General features: G+C 44.9%; 1 protein-coding gene and 1 pseudogene across 4 annotated transcripts in view; both read right to left on the bottom strand.

Annotated features, from left to right (window-relative positions):
• The window catches only part of FGD4 (FYVE, RhoGEF and PH domain containing 4), a 211,744-nt gene extending 201,305 nt beyond the window's left edge, over window positions 1-10,439 (bottom strand). For all 4 annotated transcript variants that reach the window (XM_059080864.2, XM_067009035.1, XM_059080862.2 and 1 more), the window contains exon 1: window positions 9,757-10,439. In XM_059080864.2, the coding sequence (XP_058936847.1) occupies window positions 9,757-10,033 (277 nt within the window). In that variant the 5' untranslated portion in view covers window positions 10,034-10,439. The remainder of the gene's footprint in view (window positions 1-9,756) is intronic.
• A 2,400-nt stretch (window positions 10,440-12,839) lies between these two features.
• Window positions 12,840-13,661, bottom strand: LOC131766851 (uroporphyrinogen-III synthase pseudogene; annotated as a pseudogene).
• Window positions 13,662-14,936: the final 1,275 nt, after the last annotated feature.

Here is a 14,936-nt window from a genome sequence, read left to right as displayed (position 1 = left end):
AAGTGTGGACGCAGCACAGTTAAAAACGTGCCTTCCTCTGAAATATGATCACTCTGATCACTGTTCTTACACCCAATGTGACCTTATACCCTGGTGTTTATTATACATCATATCCCCCTTCTAGGATGGAAATTCATCCCATTCATCTTTGGATTCCCAACATCACTTATCAATATTGGTTCATCATCAATGACACCATTAAGGTAAGGTGGAATGTTTTAGGAAAAGAAATGTGACATGTTAGTCAATTTTCTGCAGAGGAAATAAAGATGACTTTGTTTAAAAGTTGTATTTTCCTACAAGTGGTTTTTAGTAATTAATTTTAACTGAATTTATCTATAATTTGATAACTTCCCATACATTATACTACACTGCACTTGAAACTATAAGCAATGACCCCTCAGTATTCTTCGGCTGGGGTATCTTATAATTTATTTGGCTCTACATACTGACTTTTCACCTCCTAAACATACTCACTAGCATATATTTTATTTTATTTTATTTTATTTTTGCGGTACACGGGCCTCTCACTGTTGTGGCCTCTCCCATTGCAGAGCACAAGCTCCGGACGTGCAGGCTCAGCGGCCATGGCTCACGGGCCCAGCCGCTCCGCGGCATGTGGGATCTTCCCAGACCGGGGCACGAACCCGTGGGTCCCTGCATCGGCAGGCGGACTCTCAACCACTGCACCACCAGAGAAGCCCTAGCATATATTTTAAAAATACAAATAACATATGGTAAAGTCATGGCACTTTTAAAGGCTACTTATTAACATGTGTTCTAACACAAAATTCTGCCAGAGACCCCAGGGAACAACCCAGCCTTGCAGAGCAGACTAGATACCTGTCTGCAGCAAGTCTTCACTGCAGCTCGGTGCAGTCCCCAGAATGGAAGCAGCTCCCTGGTTTCTGCAGATGCAGCAGTTGGTGAAGTTGACAGTTTAATTCCAGGGAGTGGGTAAGTGTATGAGAGGGGCACAGCATCTGGGTTTGTGTTCACTCTATTCCTGCATAAGTGAGGCAATAATACAAAACAGATTATGGGCTCTCAGAGCACTTGCTGGTGCTAATGTCCACCCACTATTAACTGCATTCCAAGGACAGATGACTAATTCTGGACAAGGCTCTAGAAACAATGCCAAATTTATTCCTGAAAACACACACACACACACACACACACAACTCGTAAAGTGTGACTAATGCATGATCATTCTAGGTTTAATATTGAATAGTTCAAATAAGATTAAATGTTTGTATGAATTTTGAAAGCTCCATTTCTATACTGAAGGGTTACTGGTAAAGGTTTAACCAAAGTCACTAAAGTGGATATAGAGTACTCCATTATAAACATCAATAACAGGCAGTTAGGAGCCATAGAAAGCTTTGACCATGGGAAGGAGATGAACAATACCCAGATTTAAGAAAATTAATTGGGGGAGGGGGGCGATGTAATGTGGATAGCTGGTAGGAGAAGTGCCCTGAAATAAGACAAAGGCCACCATTATGAAATGAAGAAGAATCAGTAACAACTGGGTGGCTAACTCGGTAGCAAGTAGATAAAGAGGTTAGAGCAGATTTAAAATAAACTTCGAAGTCTAACAAAAGCAAGGTTAATAATTCCTCCAAGAAAGTCAGGAGGAGGGGCTAGATTGCAGCAGAAAAAGGAGGTGCAATTTGGTGCCCTTGGGACATTTACATTTATTCAGCAGTAAAGATTAAGAGAAAGAAGCCCAGAGGGTGGATGACACCACCAAATAAGAGGTGGCAGGAAATAATGGGAATGCTGGAGGAGAGAAAGGAGAAAAATGACCCAGTCAAAGGAATAAACTTGGAGATCCAGTTGAAGTGTGAAAATCAGGACCAAGAAAAGAACTTTAAAAAGAAGCAAATACTGGGAATTCTCTGGTGGTCCAGTGGTTAGGACCCTGCCCTTTCACTACCAACGTCGCAGGTTCGATCCCTGGTTGGGGAACTAAGATCCCACAAGTCACGTGGCATGGCCAAAAAAAGAAAAAGGAAGGAAATACCACCCAGAAATTAAGAATAAGGACCGCAGAATTCCCTGGCAGTCCAGTGGTTAGGACTCGGCGCTTTCACTGGTCAGGGAAGCCTTGCCGCACGCAGGGCCAAAAACAAAAACAAACAATAAGGACTACAAACAGGCTACTGGATGATACGCACGAACTCACTGCTGACTTAGAACACTGACCAAGTTTAGAACAGAAGCCAGACAAGAACAAGAAAAGCAAGTGGGGAGAAGGATGGGATGAGGGGATGAAGAAGCAGAGGCAGCAACGGGAGGATATGCAGCAGTTTAAGGAAGAAAGCTCCAGAGAATATCAAAGTTTAAAGTCTAGGAAGACCTCATCTGGAGAGAAGTGGAGGTGTAGGACAAGGAGCCTGTGAAATGAGGAGTGGATTCATCCTCCAGATTAGGAAAGAAAGAGAGCGCAGCAATAAAGGACACTAAGAAACCAAGACTGAAATGAAAGGTCACTTGTGTTCACGTCAGATACTCCAGTTGGATATTAATTGTCTATCAGCATAAATTAAAGTCTACTTCAACTTAACGGGTTAAGTTGAGAAACAAGAACAAAGCAAAAAAGTATTCCAAATGTAAAAAATACAATTAGAAATCAACCAGAAATGGGCAAAAAGTTTGCCAAAAATACAGAGGGCCAATATGATGTGTTAGTTGAGGGACAATCTATATCATTCTTTGCCTTGCACCTAAAAAATATTGGTTGTCTGGGCTCAGGACCAAAGGTGGGGTTTACCCTAGCTTGGAAACGCACAGTAGTGGATGAAGTTGGTTGCACATCAGAATCATCTGGGGCGGGCTTCCCTGGTGGCGCAGTGGTTGAGAATCCGCCTGCCGATGCAGGGGACACGGGTTCGTGCCCCGGTCCGGGAGGATCCCGCGTGCCGCGGAGCGGCTGGGCCCGTGAGCCATGGCCGCTGAGCCTGCGCGTCCGGAGCCTGCGCTCCGCAATGGGAGAGGCCACGACAGTGAGGGCCCGCGTACCACAAAAAAAAAAAAAAAAAAAAAGAAAAGAATCATCTGGGGCTCTTGTCAAAAATACAGCTAACCCTACCCCCTGGAGATTCTGACTCATTCTATCTAAGGTACTGCTGGTTTTCAATTAGCACTCCAAGTAATTCTGATGCAGTTGGTAGGATGGCATTTGGAAACCAAGCTGATTATCAGAATTATCTGATATACTTTTAAAAAATACAGCTTCATGAGCTTGTGTCTAACCCTACTGAATCTCACACACTATACTCACATCCATAAAATTACATGCATTATGTTTAAATCTTTTTTCAATCAACTTTCCAGCAAATACATGTAGAAAAGAATTTTCAGGCAAACCTTGGAGATATTGCAGTTCAGTTCCAGGTCACCGCACTAAAGTGAAAACTGTAATAAAGCAAGTCACAATTTTTTGGTTTTCCAGTACATATAAAACTATAGTCTACCCACAGTGGAACTTCTTTCAAAATTGAAGTCAATCTCAAACCCTACCACTGCTTTATCAAATCAGTCTATGTATTGATCATATTCTAACTCTGTTGTCATTTCAACAATCTTCACAGCATCTTCACTGGGAGTAGAGTCCATCTCAAGAGACCACTTTCTTTACTCATCCATAAGAAGCGATTCCTCATCCATTCAAGTTTTACTATGAGACTGCAGCAACTCAGTCACATCTCCAGGCTCAATTTGTATTCTAATTCTCTTGTTATTTCCACTGAAGTCTTGAACCCCTCAAAGTCATCCACGAGGGCTGGAGTCAAGTTCTCCCAAACTCCTGTGAATGTTGGTATTCTGACCTCTTCTCATGAATCACAAATGTTCTTAATGACATCTAAAATGGTGAATCCTGGGCTTCCCTGGTGGCGCAGTGGTTGAGAGTCCTCCTGCCGATGCAGGGGACACACGTTCGTGCCCCGGTCCGGAAGGATCCCACATGCCGCGGAGCGGCTGGGCCCGTGAGCCATGGCCGCTGAGCCTGCGCTCCGCAATGGGAGAGGCCACAGCAGTGAGAGGCCCGCGTACCACAAAAAAAAAAAAAAAAAAAAAAAAAAAAAGATTTAAAATGGTGAATCCTTTCCAGAAGATTTTCAATTGACTTTACCCAGATCCATCAGAGGAATCACTGTCTATGATAGCTATAGCCTTATAAAATGCATTTCTTTTTTTTTCTTTCTTTTTTTAAAATGCATTTCTTAAATAATAAGACTTGAAAGTTGACATGACTTCTTGGGGAATTCCCTGGTGGTCCAGTGGTTAGGACTCTGCACTTTCACTGCTGAGGGTACAGGTTCAATCCCTGGTCTGGGAACTAAGATCCCACAAGCCACACTGCACAGCCAATTAATTAAATTAAATTAAATTAATTTAAAAAGAAGAAGCAATGACTCCTTGATCCATGGGCTGCAGAATGGATGTTGTGGCAGCAGGCATGAAAACATTAATCTTGTTGTACGTCTCCATCAGAGCTCTTGCATGACCAGGTGCATTGTCAATGAGCAGTGATATTTTTAAAGGAATATTTTTTTCAGAGCAGTAGGGCTTAAAATATTCAGTAAACCACGTTGTAAACAAACATACTGTCACCAGGCTCTGTTGTTCCATTTATAGAGCAAAGACAGAGTAGATTTAGCATAATTCTAAAGGGTGCTAGAATTTTCAGAATGGTAAATGAGCACTGGCTTCAACTTCAAATCACCAGCCACATTAATCCCTAACAAGAGGGTCACCCTGACTACACCAAGATTGAATCCATGTGCCCTTTAAGTACAGAGGTAATGGCATTGGGCCAACCCCTAATTCCTACCCCAATGAGTCCAGGTCCTCTTCTCTGTCACCAGTTAGATCCATGACCCTGAGTTTTTCTCAGTAGAGGAAAGGAATGCAAGCAAATAGGTGATTAAAAGTCTCTCAATGTTCCTAGGTTCACAAGTTTACATGGCTATTCACTGAAAGATGACTGACTACTCTTTAAACTGCTCTTGGCCTTCCAAGAAATAAGAAAACTTCCTGGTTCCTGATCCTCTGAAGGATGTTCCTATTTCAAAGTCCATCTTAAGCAGCTTCTAAGAATCATTGATGAAATTAATATCACCATTTTATTATAAATCTTTAGATAAATTGTGTGCTTAGATCACTGTTTCAAATATAATATGCATTCATTAATATTACAAACAATATTAGCCCAAACATATATGAAACACAGTAACTGTATTGCACTTTGCCTCCAAAGCCCTGGGAAACCTTAAGAACTGGTATTATAAGCATGTGAGTACTGAAGCCAGAGAGACCTGTTCAAATCCTATCTCCGAAGCTTAGGCTGGTTGTAGAGCACTGCAACTTGGTTTTACTTTTTCTTTAAAATGATAATACCATCTATCTTGCAGTGTTGCCATAAGAATAAGTAATACACATATAGTCCTGGTTCAGAACAAGCATTCAATAAACAGTAATTACTCGTATTGCTATAACCCAAGTCTTCATCCCTCCTCCTCCAACAAAGGTAAAATTAGTCCTCAAAAAGTACTCAGGGGCTTCCCTGGTGGCGCAGTGGTTGAGAGTCCGCCTGCCGATGCAGGGGACGCGGGTTCGTGCCCCGGTCCGGGAGGATCCCACATGCCGCGGAGCGGCTGGGCCCGTGAGCCATGGCCGCTGAGCCTGCACGTCCGGAGCCTGTGCTCCGCAACGGGAGAGGCCACGGCAGCGAGAGGCCCGCGTACCACACACACACACACACACAAACACACACAAAAAGTACTCAGGATATTGGAGTATGTGTTGAAAATCGAGTATTCTAACCACGGTGAGAACTGGAAAAAGGAATTCTACTTATAGAAAGTCTGCACAAATAGTGTAAAAAGTCCTTCACCACAAAGCACCCAGATGCTGAATAAATTACAACAGATATACTTTTTTTTTTTTTTTTGGTATGCGGGCCTCTCACTGCTGTGGCCTCTCCCGCTGCGGAGCACAGGCTCCGGACGCGCAGGCTCTGTGGCCACGGCTCACGGGCCCAGCCGCTCCGCGGCACGTGGGATCCTCCCGGACCGGGGCACGAACCCGTGTTCCCTGCATCGGCAGGCAGATTCTCAACCACTGCACCACCAGGGAGGCCCGTACAGATATACTTTTAAATGTACTGCTGAAATCATAAGAAAATAAAGGAGATTCCCAAGGACAAGAGAAAAAAAGAAAAAGAACAATAAACCTAAACTCCAGTGGGGGAACCTGGAGCCCAGGAACTGCAGCTCTTGCAGCGGAAGGAGAGACATGGGCCTTGAGCTTGTGAAATGGGAAAGGACTGAACCTGGGACCCACACTGAAGAGGCTACATCTTGGATAAAAGGATGGTGAAGGAAAAATCTGCCTTCCATCCAAGCCAACTGATAAGAAAGTCTGCAGACCTACACTAAGCCTAAGTGGAAAAATTAATGACAACAATGCTGATCTCCCCTTAGCAAACCTGAACTAAATTTACACATTCTTCAAGTCAGAGAAATGTTCGGCTAATCAAAGTGGTCATGGGTTGGAAGTAGAAACAAACATTTTATAAAAAAAGACATCTTCAATAAAGATCCTTCAGGATTCCCATAAAACTAAGGAATAACTGAGGAAATAAGCTACCTCCAGTGATATTCAATAGACAAACTCTCCCCCTCCCCCAAGGGTTTCAGATATTCAGACTACAGAAAAGAAAAAAAGCGAAAGGCACAGAAAAAAGCTGGACCAAAAAAAAAAACCACACACACACACACAAAATAAGTAAATGTTCATCCTACTGTGTGTGTATAAAAGATCCCTTTAAATGTATATTCTTACCATAATGGAATTATATGCTTTATGTGATGTGTGGTAAGGGCGCTGCCTTTAATGCCAGGCACACTTGAATTTGAATCTAGCTAAACAAGTACCAGTTTACGATTCCAAGCAAGTTAGTAAAACTTTTTGTGCCTCAATTTCTTTAGCTGGAAAATGGGCATAATACTACCTACCTACTAAAATTGTTGTGAAATAAATTCATACACATACATATTCAGGTGTGTATCACAAAGCACAGTTCTTAGATATAGAAAATGCACTCAATAAACAGTAGCCATTATGAACACCACAGGGGAAGGATTTTCATTCATCCAACAAGTATTTACAGTGTCTCTTATGTGCCAGTCCTAGTGCCAGACATTTTGGGAAACAGAAATGGATAATGACTCCTTGTTATGATTCTAACCTGCATACTTGTTTTGTGCCAGCCATTTATCTATATAATCTTACTTTATTCTCCCCACAATCTTTTAAAGTACTGTTATCTCCATTGTCCAGATGAAGAAATTGAGAAATTAAGAGACTTGATTCAATTCATAAAACCGGTAGTATAAGGACTTGAACTTGGGCACTATATGACCCCAAAGCCTATGTCTTAATTTAATTACCTCACCTAGATGAGGACATTGTCATTCAGATATATATGGCGGATGTGGTTGGTAGACTTTTTTTGTCTTTCCCTTTCTTTCTTTCTTTTTTTGAGAAAAAGCAGAGAACTCTAAAAATAACGGATTTCACAGTTATGGAACATAACACAACACCACTAAACTGAATTCTTAGTTTTTGTTCCTTCTTCAAGAGGGAAAGTAACACTTTGATTATGAGTAACATCCACTATACATGTAATGGGTCTAAATGTTGTAGTTTCCATATATAAATACTTTTCTAGGTACTACAGAGTAAATTGGCACTTCTTGGGAATTTAAACCTGGTTTACTTTTTGATGAGGGGAGGATCCTACTTATATAATGATAAAGAGTTGGATGAAACTTAATAGACAATTGTGTCAGACTACTTTTCAAAACATTAGGTCACTCTCCAACAGATACTCTAGATTACATCATGGTAAAGGGGAACAATCCCACCTAGGAAGATCCAGTAATTAATTTTCAACCCTGAAAATAATGGCAACAAGAACTTTGAGTTCTTTTAAACAATACTCAGACACCCCAAAAGATTAGAAAAGTTATTGCTAGGTTCTCCATCTTGTTAAAACAAACAAACAAAAAAGTGTTCTGGATTTTCTCTGTAGAAAAAAGAGAATAGAAAAGAAAAAAGGACTCTTCCATAAGCACAGCTGCCTTGTAGAAATAATTTATACTGCTCACTCCCACTTCTAGGAGGCAATTCATCTTTTGCTCACCTACTCAGAGTTTGAAACTAAGCACGAGATTTTCAGTAAAATAATGATGTAAAGAAACTGGATCCCTTTACCCTCCAACTGAGAACTGCTGATGATTAAGAAATCGAGTAGCTCAAACAATTTAAAAATTCATAAATAATTAACTTCAAAACAAAGTGACGAATTTCCACTTAAAGGGAAGAAAACACCGCTCTACTCATTTTAGAGTGAATCTGGAAGAGATTTTAGAGATTATTTCACCAGAGTCTTCATTTCGAAGATGAGGAAATTGAGCCCTAAAGTACTGTGATTCGATTACTTGTTTATATATTTTCTCACATCACTATTTCTGCCCTTACCTACTGTGGCTATAAATTTGTAATTCATCACGCACCATGCTTCTCTGTCCTATGAGTAAGCACTATAGCTTCAGGACGGAATAGAGAAAAATTTTAAAGATCCAAGACTTCACAGTTAAACCATCATAACAGCTTTGCTTAATAAGAATAAAATGAGTGTAAGCGAATAAAAGCATTTGTATTTCTGCTACTCAAATAAGGTTTATGCCTCAAAACTGGTCTATATACAAGCCATAGGAGCTCAAAAGCCGCGGGTGGGGGTTAAAGAAAAGTTATGTGTTCTACATAGCTTCAAGCCCGCCTAGGGAGAACATAATGACTTTAAAGAGCGAAGGAGAGGGGCTTCCATGGTGGCGCAGTTCGCCTGCCGATGCAGGGGACACGGGTTCGTGCCCCGGTCCGGGAAGATCCCACATGCCTTGGAGCGGCTGGGCCCGTGAGCCATGGCCGCTAAGCCTGCGCGTCCGGAGCCTGTGCTCCGCAACGGGAGAGGCCACAACAGTGAGAAGCCCGCGTACCGCAAAAAAAAAAAAAAAAAAGAGCGAAGAAGTTGTGGGCTGCAACAGATCATTTTGAGAATTTCTTCCAAGACTAAGAGTCGATGGAGAACTCAGAATTCAAAATACCTCATTACTGATATCTTAATTTATCACTACAAAACCACAATAAAAAATTGAATTTCTTGATAGTAGGAACATGTTTCCTTCTGAGAGACCTGCAGCTTTTCACACTCAAGCGTCTTTTTCAAAAGGGAAAACCGGAACACTCAGGATTGCTGGTCCGAGGTCACTCAACAGGTAGGCGGCCAGACCAGGACGAACATCAGCCTCCCGCATTTATTGTACTAGTCCTTCATAAGGTCTGCCGAAAGCAACTTAGCGAAAAAACTTAAACTTCAGTATCTAGAAAACTTATTATTAATTCCTAATCAAACTTTAAAAAAAAAGTTATCCTTTACTTCCGGAATTCCCTGCTAAGTGACCTCCAGGACTGATAAGTTCAGCCTCAGGCGCGCTCCCGCCAAGGACCTTTGGGGGAAGGGACAAAATAGGTAAAGTGGGTGGGCGGCCCGGCGCAGCCCTCTGCGAAGGTTTCCGAACTGACTCCCACCGCTGCGGTGGACTGGGAGCACCTGCAGGGCGCTCGGCGGTCCATCACCTGCGACAACACCCCCGCCCACCCGTCACCTCCCGAGGCGCTTACCTGGGGCGTCTGCGGGGGCCTGGCCCCTGAACGTGGCCGTCTCGGCCCATTGCAGGTGCGACGAGGGCCGACTCCACGGCCGGGGGGTCCCAGGCGGCAGGTAGGAGGGGTTGGACTTCCGCCGGATCGCCACCCGTCTGAAGTTGTAGTCGCCCTCGCCGCTCATTTTGCTGCGTTCGCTCGCGGCTCGGCACCCTCGCCCGCCCTCGTCCGGCCGCAAGCGCGCGCTCGGCGGGCTCCTGAGGGGCGACCGGACCCCCGGTGGCGTCGCTTGCATGCCCAGGCTCGGCGCGACTCGACAGAGACAACTTCGGGGCTGCTCGGCGCCGGCGCCCTTCTGCTCCGAGGTCTCCTCTGCAAGTGCTTCCTCGCCCCTTCCTCCCGGGACTCCCAGGGCCGCGTCCGTCAGTTTGGCTCCGACTCCCTGTGCGGCAGCCGCCACGCCCGGTCTCTGCGGCTCGCGCTCTCACCTGACGCCGCCACTGCAGCGGCTGACTTGGGCTGCCACCACCCCCTCCTCTCTGGACCAATCGCCAGCCAGCCTCCGAGAGCGCCGAGAGTTCGGCCTGTGGTCGCCGCTGTGCGGCAGCCGCCGCGTCCTGGTCCCGCCGGGGCAGCAGCCCAGCACGCTCGCGCGGTGCCGCCGGGAGCGTGCGCGCGGTGCGGCCGCGAGCGTTCCGGGCAGCTCCTCCCCTCCCTTCTCCCCTCCCCGTCTCCTCCCCTCTCCCCTCCCCCTCTCCACCCTCTCCCCTCCCCTCCCCTCTCCCTCTCCTCCCCTGCCTCTTCCCTCTCTCCTCCCGCATCCCCAGCGAGCCCCGGCTCGCCCTCGGGTCTCGACCGGAACCACGAGGGCGAGGGCGCTCACCTGCGGACGCATACCTGGGGTGCTCCGAAGGTCAGCCGCGCTCACCTGTGGGCCACGCCCTGGACTCGGGGAGAAAGAAGAGATCATTACAGCTACTCTGGACTCTGTACCAGGGCCTGCCATTCTCTCAGAGCCACACGTATGTCTCAAGCTGCTTCTGAGCCCTTGATAATGATCTTACCAGTGAGGTATTTCAGATAAGGAAACCAAGGTGCGGAACCTACACAGAGTCACATAGTACTGCAGAGCTAGAATGCTTACCCGAGACTCTGCCCCACAGTCTGTCCTTATCTCAGTGAACTAAAAAGTCTTGCCAGGAGCTTCGAGCCAGAAAAAGATGAAGAGGTGCGTGCAAGTAAAAGAGAAGGTGGAGCTGACTGTCCACAGGTTTCCTGCAGAGCCTCAGCCCATCCATCACCACTAACACTTTCGGGACTTCATTAGTAATGCATTTCAGAGTCCTTTAATTTCTCAAGTCATTTTTTTTTTTTAACTTCAGCTAAATACTAAGTTGAAAAAAATTTTAATTGGTTTGCTTACCTGCACTTTAAAACTCATTACCGCAATAATGAAAAGGCTGTGTTCCAAAACCACAGAGGTAGGAGGGGAAAGAGCAGCGTTCCGAGTATCCCAGCTCAAGCAGAAAGAATTCCCCAGCCATCACTCCCACCTTAGAAGCCACCCCACATTTTTTCAGATGGACTTTCACCCACGTAACGTCTTCTCCAGCTCCCTGAAGTGTATCTCATAACCCAGTCCTCCTCAAAAAACCTTCCAGAAGGCAGTTCAACTGTCTCAGTCTCCTTGGCTGTTACTCCAATAAATATACTCCTTAGGAGAAGGAACTACCCCCATAATTTCTAATGCATCTATTCAGATCTTGTTAAAAGGAGCTTTTGCTCCCTTTGAATTTCTTATCCCTGTATCACTGTGTTGTACCTAATTATTGTTTCTCTTTCTCTGTAACTGTGGTGTTATCTACTATGCTATATAGTATCAGAAATAATTTAAACAAGTGGTTTCAAATATTAATTAATAATGAAAGGGGTTTTACCTCCATATGCATAAGCTAACTATAACTGCAGGGTTTTTTTTAACATCTTTATTGGAGTATAATTGCTTTACAATGGTGTGTTAGTTTCTGCTTTACAACAGAGTGAATCAGTTATACATATACATATGTTCCCATATCTCTTCCCTCTTGCGTCTCCCTCCCTCCCTAAGTGCAGGTTTTTTACTTAATTTATTTGGTTCAATAAAAAGGTGGTGTTGCAATCAAAAACACCATACTAGCAACCTAGCTCAGAGCTATCTATTTTTAGGTAAGAAGATGATGGCAATCTTCTCTTTTAGAGAACTGGTTACTCGTGAAACTTAAAGGTACCCCCCCTACTGCCCCCTCTCCCTACTATCTCAGTATATGCTTACTCTTTGTGTAGAGAACTGCAGTAGACATACTTGTATGGGGCAAAAGGTATCTTACCCCAAGTCTGCAGCAGCAGTTTAATGCTTCCTCATTTGGATATTTTGACTTGTTTACATTATACATATTTCTATTTCTTTCATGGCTCAAGTTGTTCACATTACCTAAAATAATGTTAGTTCACATCAATGGATGTCTGTATTTTCAGACATCATCTGACATTTCGTCTCTCAATGTTATGATGCTGAATATATCCTGATAGAAACCATTTCTAAGGGACTTTGCATTTGATGACTATGTTTTTGCAACACTAAATGAATGGATCAACAGAACTTTATTTGATCTCAGTTTACCATAGGTTAGAGTAGAACAAATTTTGGCGGTATCATCTTATACATATAATCCTTATATACTATTTTATTTGCTTATATAGCTAATAGAAAGTTCGGTAGTAATTCACTTAACACATATTGAAGGAGAACTTTTGTTGGCGGGGGGGGGCTCTCCCGTTGCGAAGCACAGGCTCCGGACGCGCAGGCTCAGCGGCCATGGCTCACGGGCCCAGCCGCTCCGCGGCATGTGGGATCTTCCCGGACCGGGGCACGAACCCGCGTCCCCTGCATCAGCAGGCGGATTCTCAACCACTGCGCCACCAGGGAAGCCCCCCCGCCCCCGTGAGCCTTTTATTCCCTCTCCTGGTCACAGGAGAGAGGGCGTCTGGAGAGCTCTGCTCTCGGACTCACCATCACGGGCCTGGCCGGGCCAACGGAGCCTGCCTGCAGGGCTGGACCCGGGCTACAGACGGTGTCCCGGAGCAGTGCCCCGGGCAGCCCAGTGCTGAGGCCCGTGCTCCGTCCCTGGGCGCCAACCGCAGTGGGCGTGCCAGCCGGGGTGGAGGGAGAGGCCGGCAGTGTCTATACCACTGAGACGGTCCTGACCCCCCGGGGGTGCTGTGAGCCGCACCTTAATCAGGTCAACGTTGTCACCAGATAACTCTTGAATATGCTTGAGACTGTGTGTCAGGCCAGAGGGGCTGAAAAACGTGATGCAGGCTGGAATGCCCTGCTGGGAATAGTAGCTGTTGAGGTTCCCCTGGATACCTGGGTGTTGGATCGTCTGGTAGACGGTTAAGCTCTCCACGGGAATCCCTTTGTCCTTGAGCATTTTCGGCAGCATTTCTCTTCTGAGGGTTCCACAGGGAAACAGAAGAGGCAGTGCTGACGACTCCCCAGAACAAATGCACTCTGCAAGCTTTTCTGCATTTCCACCGTTTTCTCCTTCTGTATGCGGGCCAATTTTGTTCACTAGAGAAGCAGTAGCATTTCCCACCACATACACTGACTTAGCATTCCATTTTTCTGTCAGAGACTTTCTCCAGACTTCGGTTTTTTTATTGTCTTTCTCCAAACACAGCTCCACTGCTTCCACTGTTCTGGGGCTGGTAAAAATGTGGAGACAGCTCCTCCAAAAAACTGGGAAGAGACAAAAACTCAGATGATAAAACAGGGATCAAAGTGGCTTCGAGTCCATGTAATCCTAATTCCCCGATGTAGGGATTCTGGCGACAGTCGTCCTCCTAGGGTCTTTCAGTAAAAGAACCTTCATTATTGCCTGGCAGTCTTTACAGGGCACAGGTCCGGCTGTTGAGGCACTCGGCAGGCGCCCAGTCGGGGGCGGAGTCTCACGGTTCCCACCAACAGGCAGCGAGGCTGCGGGAGCGACCAGCCGGCCCACTCACCGCATGGCCGGCGCTGCTACGGCGACGGCCCTCCCCTGGCCCCAAGCAACAGCACTTGCGCCTGGGGGGGTCGCAGAGCCCCAGCCGCGCTCAGCTGGAGCTCACGCATGCGCACCGACACCCCAAACAGATAAGATTACTACTACAGTAGTCACAGTAAACATATCTTAAGTTAATGATTTTCGGGCTTTTCTATGTATGGGAAGACACAAGAATCTCGGGTAATTTAAATTCTTCCTGAGATATACATCTAACTGTCTAAGGGCCTGTTTAGCCAAAGAAGAGAGTGCCTCATCCTGCTTTTTCATCCTGAATACATCTCAATGTGTACTGTCAGTGGGCAACTGCAGTGTGTTGTGACTTAACCCTTGTATAACTAGTTGGTGAATGATGCTTTTTGATTTTTGTTTTTGTTGTTCACAATACAGAAGATAACCTCCCGAAGACCTAATTGAAGAAGATGATATATTTATTTTAACAGAAACTTAGTAAACAGTATGATATTTTGAGTTGGTACAAGTTGAGATTCCAATTGTTTTATGTATATATAAAGTGCATAATTTATAACATGTTAATTTAACTTCTATGTCTATATTTTGACCAGGTATTGCATATATTAATGACCTTTGTAAGGAAGTGTATATACACACCTCTTAGAAGATATGCATAAATTTGAGGTGTCACCTGAAAGTGTCATGGTACAAGTTTGGCCTTGTACTTAAATTGACAACTATTTTTTCTTAAAGGGAAGTGATCAGTCAATGTCTTTTTAAAATCATTTGGAAACTGGAAAGAAAGCAGTTACTTTCTAAAAAACACAGTACGTGGCATTATGGAGACTAGAGTTCCATGAGATTAGGAGAGAGGCACCCAACTTGAACCTGGACTACCACGAGAAGTTTCCTAAAGGACTTGAAATTAAAAGAGACCTGAAAGTGAGGAGTTGGCCTGGTGGAGGAGATAAATAGTTACCCTAGTGTAAGAAGCAGAACACACAAGGAAGAAAGGGCAGGGTTCAGGGGAGAGACAAAAAGACAAAGTTGCACTTACAGGGCATGGGAAGAGAGAAATGAAGCTGGAGAAAAAGTCGGGTCAGGTCATAAGAACCATGTATGTCATGGTAAAGAGTTAGGACTTTAAACGAAATAATACCA

This window comes from Kogia breviceps, chromosome 12 (genome assembly GCF_026419965.1).
Source record: "Kogia breviceps isolate mKogBre1 chromosome 12, mKogBre1 haplotype 1, whole genome shotgun sequence".
Lineage (NCBI taxonomy): Eukaryota > Metazoa > Chordata > Mammalia > Artiodactyla > Physeteridae > Kogia > Kogia breviceps.
The sequence above is the reverse complement of the archived record's forward strand: the minus strand, read 5'-3'. Positions and strand labels throughout refer to the sequence as shown.